The 7,770-nt window shown below is 40.1% G+C and overlaps 1 protein-coding gene across 1 annotated transcript; it reads right to left on the reverse strand.

Moving 5' to 3' along the window:
- Positions 1–4: 4 nt before the first annotated feature.
- LOC128617012 (cytochrome c oxidase assembly protein COX11, mitochondrial) lies at positions 5–7,257 on the reverse strand. The gene is made up of 5 exons (XM_053639946.1): positions 7,176–7,257; positions 5,973–6,340; positions 5,687–5,842; positions 2,301–2,426; positions 5–1,534 (listed from the first exon to the last, which is right to left on the reverse strand). Exons 2-5 carry the CDS (start codon positions 6,279–6,281, stop codon positions 1,352–1,354), a joined length of 774 nt encoding a protein of 257 aa, XP_053495921.1. The 5' UTR covers positions 6,282–6,340; positions 7,176–7,257; the 3' UTR covers positions 5–1,351.
- Positions 7,258–7,770: the final 513 nt, after the last annotated feature.

Below are 7,770 nucleotides of genomic sequence, written 5' to 3' on the forward strand. Positions count from 1 at the left end.
GTTAAGGAGTGGGTGTGGTTAATAGCATGGAGCCTTGATAAGCGCTGATTCCCGTGCAGTGGTCACGTCACTGGCTCCGTTCATTTCAAAGTGCGTGAACGCGCCGTCAGACTGAACCGGGGTCAGCGCGCGCTCACCGCTTCGAGCGCAACGTGGTTGGGTTTGTTGTTTTCCGGGGCAGGAAGAATGACGTAGAGCCCCGGAGACAATACCAGACGTTCTCATTTTTTATTGTGGTTTAAAACAGCACACGAAGTCCGGACCGACAGTCAGGACTCAGATGGGGATATAGATTAATAGTATATCCTTGATTTACTACTACTACTACTACTACTACTACTACTACTAATAATAATACCTATTACAAACCTGGCTTTCCCACTGGATTATGTAATTATTATTCAAAATATCTGTTATCAACATTCTATCAATGGCATTCATTTAACTAGCTTGAACGTATGAGGATGTCTTTGTGTCAAACCAATAACAACAACAACAAAAACCCAATTGCACTCAACATAATGAGGTTACAAATTCCTCTTTTTAATATTCAATTACATTATAACACTATTTCCCCATCTACTGTCAACAATAATCAAACAACAGGAATATAAATTAAACGGTGTCATTGTGCATTACAGTCAATTATTTAATTAGGTCACATCTACACTTGTTGGTTAACCTATCAACTAAGCTCACTTTATTGGATGTAAAGAGCTCAAATGTCTCGATCTGGGCATGATTTTATCTCACTTTCCTCTCATATATATATTTATGCAACATTTTCACATTGCACAATTTAGTTTGATCGAGTCCAGGCTTGCTGATGTGATGTTATGTAAGGAAGAGAGATGTCTCTAATGTCTACAGTTGCATAATCTTCCAAATCAGAGTCTCCATGTCCTTACGCGACAGATATATTTGATCGTATCATATTGCATTATAACCAAACACAAGCCTGTAACATCTTATACAAAGCATTATACAGTATATGCAAGTCTCTGGACATATTTCTCAACGAATGGCGGCAAAACAGAAACTTGCAACCGTTTCGCCATCTAGTATTCAGAATTAAGTCATTCAATTTATATGAACTTCAGTACTCGGGTGATTTACTGCACTGTAGAAGATATCATCTACATTACAGCATTTCAGTGGTAATTCAAGTAGAGCATCATAATATTATCATGGTGCATTAGAGTCAGCCTGAACACAGGAAACATACTGACAAAAATGTAAAAAAAAAAAAAAAAGGCTTTAACAGCTGATCATTCCATAAATACCACTCTCTTTATAGTTTATTAGAAATATTAGGAAAGTCTCTGAACAATAGAACACATGCTGCTACATTTTAACTGTAGCCAGGAAGTGGTAACGTCTGTCCTTCTTTGGCTTCGAAAAAGGTATAAGAAAGTGTAATTGTGTCAACTCGAGCCATCCTGGGATCTTCATCAAACTCTGGGTCAATGTAAAAGAAAACAGGCATGTCCACCTCTTCATGAGGGTTTAACCTCTGTTCTTCAAAGCAGAAACACTGTATTAGGAAAAAGTTCAAGTAAGCAATAAGGAGAGGACATTGAAAACAACACAAAACATACAGACAGAGGACAGAAAATCAAACCTAGGCTCTTATTAAATGGCTTGAATACGAATCTTTATAACTAACATGATCTTCAGTGGTGTCCAAGATAAAATTTTGCAATAAATTCTGAGTTGAATTTTTCAGTCATTCAACATGTTTCCTAAATTACCCATAATGCCATTCAACTACCTGCTGATAGAGTTGCCAGCAGGATTTAGCCCTTGCTTCATCTCTACCTAAAGAGAACGATGCAGCAGCACTTTAATGATTTTGTCTGTCCAACTCTCACTTGCTCATCTGTATGCTCTGCTCAAATAGATCGAGTTCCACAGCTTCGACTTTCCAAATAAGACCGTCAACACCATCATGCTTGTTGTCGTGTGGATCACTAACTAACCGAGCAGAGTCTTTGCTGTAACTTAGTGCAACAGCTTTTTTTTTTTAATAGCTGCAATACATTCTGGTACTTTTAATCTAACAAGCTGTCTCTTCGACTCTGAGATAATTAAATGTTTTTCTCTTATTCTAATCATCACGCAAATGTCCCACTGTTACGTCAGAGTGGCACACAACCAAAAACTTAAGTAGAAAGTTAGGTAGAAAAACGGAACGTAAAACAATAAACCCAAGTCAAAACAAGGCATACATACTGACAGATTGGAAGTAGTATTTCAACAGTTACAGTATCACCAATATTATGGTACATGCTCTACATTACCTGAATCTTGTTAAAGTATTGCCCAGCTTCAAATGGCACAACATTGTATGTAGAGATTCCTATCACAGGTTTATCGGTGGGATTCTGGGCTGTGTAAAATGCCAGTGCAGTTTCTCCTGGCACAATCTTAAAAATCAAGGACTAAAGTCAATTAGAATGAAAAGAAAATCTACATGACCAGTCAAATCTACAGGGTGTCCCATACATAGGGGAAAATAACACTTTTTACCTAAATGTCTTCTTATAGATAATTTTAATTATTATTTTTTCTTCCAGATAACCTTTAAGAATGTCTCTGACAAAAGAAGAACACACTGAAATCATTCTCATTGCTGGATCGGGAAAGGTTGTGATGGGCATGTAATTGCATGCATAACACGAGATGTTAACACGAGTTCATCATGAATGGGAGAGATGACTCTGTTTGTGTTTACAAAGAATTAGCAATCATGTAGAGGATGTTCCGTTTCAAAGGGAACTCAAGGTTGCGTGAGCTTCACGTTGTGGGAAGCGCCCTCACGCGTGACTGGTATCTGAATCTGTGTAAAATCAAGCCTATTTATAGGCCTGCTGTGGTCAGGTGACGTGGCATTTCGCACGTTGCGTGACTATAAAACAGCGCCTATAAACCATGTCATCAGCCTTATTATGTTCAGCAAAAGACTGCATGTCAGACTTTGTGTGAAAACTCCTAAAACTCTTCACTTCCTCTCTATTTTTTCACAAGAAAAAGTATTTCTTTACACTTCTGCCCCTTTGTAAAAAAAACAAAAACAAAAACAAAGAAAAAAAAGAATAGTATGAGTCAGAGACAGTTCAGGAAGTGTTGCTCAGTTCTCTCGTTTATTACAGGGGAGAGCAGGGACACTATGTGTGAAGTGTATGGGAGTGGACCAGGCTGAGAAGCCAGAAGGGGGAGCCAGTGCATCATTATAAATTTTTTAAATTATATATATATATATATATATATATATATATAAATAAATAAATAAATATATATATAAATAATTTATTATATATATATATATATATATATATATATATATATATATATATATATATATATACACACACTTCTCAGCCAAAGGGCAATGGGTTCTCTCTCCTGTACTGAGAGTCAACCCACCCTCTCTGACACTGAGGAGCCAGAGGGCGGAGCCAGTGAGAGGAGTGTGCTCCCTCAAACTGTAGAAAATTCCCCTTTTTTCCCCCGGGAAGTGTCACGCTTCTGGGGAAAGCTGTGTTTATAACTCCGCGACAGGGGATTATTCGGTTATTGGGGGGATAAATAGTACAGCTATTTTGCTATGCCAAAGGTAGAGCAGGTCCTTACAAGTCACATCTCTCCAGCTTCAGCATAAAAATCAGGGGGGCAGGCTTTGCCATGCAGGCCGTGTAAGACCATCTCGGCATTGGTTGGCGAAGCCTATGCGGCAGCGGGTCTTGCTTGAAAGTCTCAGCGTACAATGGCCGTACAATGGCAGTATGGCAGGCCTACCAGGCAGACCTGCTGAACTGTGAGGGAGGCACAGAAGATGAGTGTGGCGGCCCGCCTCCCTCCACAGAAAGCAGTTGCAGACCGCTAGTAGGCCTGATTTTATATGATAATCACTGCTGAAAACGCAAAAAGAAGCGGTCCTGAGGGGCCGTAGAGGGAGACAACAGAGGACGAGAGGTTAGCCATCCCAAGCTTTCAGTTTTTCTGGTCAGAGAGCTGTCACAGGGCAACGAAAATCTGATGCTTTCCCTCCAACAAAATGTGGAAAATTAATGTCACTAAAGACCATCTGTCAGCATGGAAACTACTGCCAAATATGTCTCCATGGGTTCTGTCCTTCATAGAAAAGAGTACCGGGTCCAGTTCTTATCTTGACCTCCCCGTTTCAGAGGCGTGCTCACCACAGTAGTCAGCACAAGGCAGAGCCAGACATAAGCCCTCTCTTGGACAAAGGGGCCATAGAGCATACACCTCCTCTCTGGGTGAAGGAGGCTTTACAGCCGTTATTTCCTGATCCACAGAAAAGATGTGGTATGCAGCCAATTTTAGATCTGCGTCATCTGATCTGTACTCTTCGGACATACAGGTTCAGGATGTTGATGCTCAAATGTATCGTTCCCACAGACTCAGTTTGAGGATTGGTTTGTGACGATAGATCTAAAAAAGACGCATATTCCATTGCCCAGTCACAGGAAGTTCCTGAGCTTCACGTTTGGAGGCAATGCATATCAATATCGCCTCTTCCTTTAGGCTCATTATCAGACACTCATTATCAGACAGTATCAGCCAGAGGAGGATGTCCTCCAGGAGAGTTTTTTTATTTTACTTTTTTAATTTTATGCCACACCGTGGTATCGACTTTGGTATCGAGTATCGTGTACTTCTGGTGGTATCGGTACTGACTACTAGATTTTTGGTATCACGACATCCCTAGGTATTACAGTTTGGCCTTATGGGCCAGCTCATATATTGTTCTGTGAAATAATATCTTTGCTGGACAGCACTCTCTGGGAGATTCCCATTCGCAGGGATCTATTGTCTCAAACCAGATGGTTGATTTATCACCCTTGGCTGGAACCATAGAAACTGTGAATCTGGCCCCTAAGAGGCACCAGCTCATAGATTCCAGTCTCTCAACCGAGGTTGAGAGACCATGTTAAATGCTAGGAACGTCAATGAGACCCAGTTATCTGCGCAATGGCTACAGTCCCGGAGTTCTTACAGGAATGTTTTTCAGCAAGGTTGGCTCCTTCTACAATTAGGGTCTATGTGACTGCCATTTCGGCCAGCCACGCCCCTATTGATGTAGCCTCTGTGACAGGCCATACCCTCAGTATGACTGAGTGGGTACACTTATTTCCACAACGTGAAGCTCATGCAACGTTGAGTTCCCTTTTAAAGGGAACACCTGGGTTACACGTGTAACCCTGTTCCCTAAGAAGGGAACAAGACGTTGCGTAGCTTTGTCATGCTCGTGCATGCCTGTGAATCACGTCTTCGCTTCAGATAATAGAGGCTGATGACGTGGTTGACAGGCGCCGTTTTATAGTCACGCGACACACGAATTTCCACGTCACCTGATCACGGCAGGCATATAAATAGGCGGGATTTTACACAGACGTCATATACCGGTCACGTGTGAGGGTGCTTCCCACAGTGTGAAGCTCACGCAACGTCTCGTCCCTTCTCAGTGAACAAGGTTAACTGCATTTTGTAAATAAATTTACATTTAGCTACAAAGTGTTAATTTTCCCTATGCATGTATGGGACACCCTGCATTTTACTGTAGAGAAGGCCATAAAACTGAAAAACAGGCCGACTTTTACATTCATGTTGCGTGTATAACAATTTAAAACACAAAATAATAAGCAATAATTTATCATCGCACATAGATTTCTGACTGCTGAGGACGAAAATTCCACTGGAGGCTGGCGTGTGTGTCAGCATTAAAGGTGACTTTAATAATGCGGTCCTTAACCGGTTTCATCGTCTCCACTAAATCTGTATCGTGTCCTGCTGTTGCTGTGCCTCCCAGTCCAGATGCCTGAGGTACAAAACAGATCACTACTAAACCATGTGCAATCAATTTCGTTAAACAAGAAGTCCATTTAAAACTATTTTGATGTTAGCCTAAATGGCTGACAAATCAAAACCATAAGACATCCAGCACTGACCTGGCAGTACAGTCTGTAGAGTGGCACAGCAGCATATGACATGCCAATCATTCCAACCCCAGCGGCTGTGATATACGTCAAAATGGTCTTGTTTTTTTGCTTCCATTCCTCCTGCTGCTTCTGCTTGTGGGTTTTAGCTCCTCGTGTCTGGCTGACAAAGCGCTGAGAGGTTCTCCTGACAAACAGCTGATTGCTGGAGGTTGCAAGTCCTCTGACAGTCAGGCTTTTAACACATTTCTGGGCATTACAAAATGCTTGGTGTATATGGTGCTTTACACAGCACCCACGGAGAGCGAAGGACAGTAACATTCCCTCCAAAATCTAGAGGAAATCCTCTTCAGGACAGTTCTTTCACCGGGTTGTAGCACCTGAAACACAACGTAGTATATTGGACTAATGTTATAACCTAATTATAAAAAGAGAAAACTGTATTGTGGAATATTTAGAGATAGTATGTCTAATTACATTTCAATGAAAGAAAGCTTGATACATTGATAATCATCAAAATACCACCAACATGCTTAAACGTACTAAGGTATCAAGCGGACACTGACTGTACCTTATAAAGGTATAGTCTTTATACTGACTATTTATATAGTAAGTAAATATTAAGTATCATTTTTGGTAGGACTTTTTTAAAAAAAAAATTTATTTACCCAAAGTGGCTAATATCTAAACAGATGAATTATGTTCAGATAAATTTAATCATAATAAGGTCTGCTAGTGTTAAAAATCTGGGGTTCTCAAACTGTTTGTGTCCACTTTAATTGTTAACACAGATTCTACAAAACGCTTTAACATAGATTTATTTAATAAGCATTACTGTAATGTGTAATATAATATTTTGCCTATTTATTTAGATCCACAGAGATTTCTACTTTCCACCAAGATTCATTTCGAGTGACCAGTCAGACAAGCCAATTAGTTCAACACACCATGATAACAAATTGTATAAAGTGTGAATGTGTTATACACACACACACACACACACACACACACACACACACACACACACAATCCTTGTATTAAAACACTAATGGACGTAAGGACATCTAACTAGCTAGTTTAACGTGTTCATGTTAATCCACTTTATCCTTTCAGTTAACGCAGATAACCTAAATGTACTGTAGAAGAACAATTTAACAGATTTATAATAATAATAATAATAATAATAATAATAATAATAATACACGAGATTCTTACCTAAACCAAATGACAACGCTGGACACAACCCTCCTGCAACCTACAACCTGCATCAGGCAAGCTGGTCCCACTAAGTCACGACTCCCCCGAAAACAAACTCCTGTAGCATTAGTTCCGAGAGACCGCTTGCTCGTCTTCTTCGCTGGATTTATTGGCAGGTTGTGAACCACTTGAAGATGTACATCTATACTGCCACCTCGTGTTCTGAAGTGAAATAGCACAGCATTAATTCGACTGCCGCTAGGGTGACAGAACAGAGAGACTTCACACAGTGAACTCTACTTCGTGTATGTGGTACAGATAATACATTTATGTTTTAAATTTCGTCTGCTATATGTTTACCAAGAGTGTTTAGAGCTGAATTGAGCAAGCCAACTGGGTGACCTATGTATAACCTTTTCAGTTAGCTTGATCATATTATTGATAGCTATTTGAAATGCATGTATATAACTATACAGCTACAGCATAAAGGTCACGTGTAAATATAAGAGAAATAAATATGTAAAAATGTTCTTCATTCACCTTCATTAACTGCTTTATCCTGGTCAGGTGGATTCAGAGCCAATCCCAGGAACACTGAGCGCATAACCAATCC

This window comes from Ictalurus furcatus, chromosome 13 (assembly GCF_023375685.1).
Source record: "Ictalurus furcatus strain D&B chromosome 13, Billie_1.0, whole genome shotgun sequence".
NCBI lineage: Eukaryota > Metazoa > Chordata > Actinopteri > Siluriformes > Ictaluridae > Ictalurus > Ictalurus furcatus.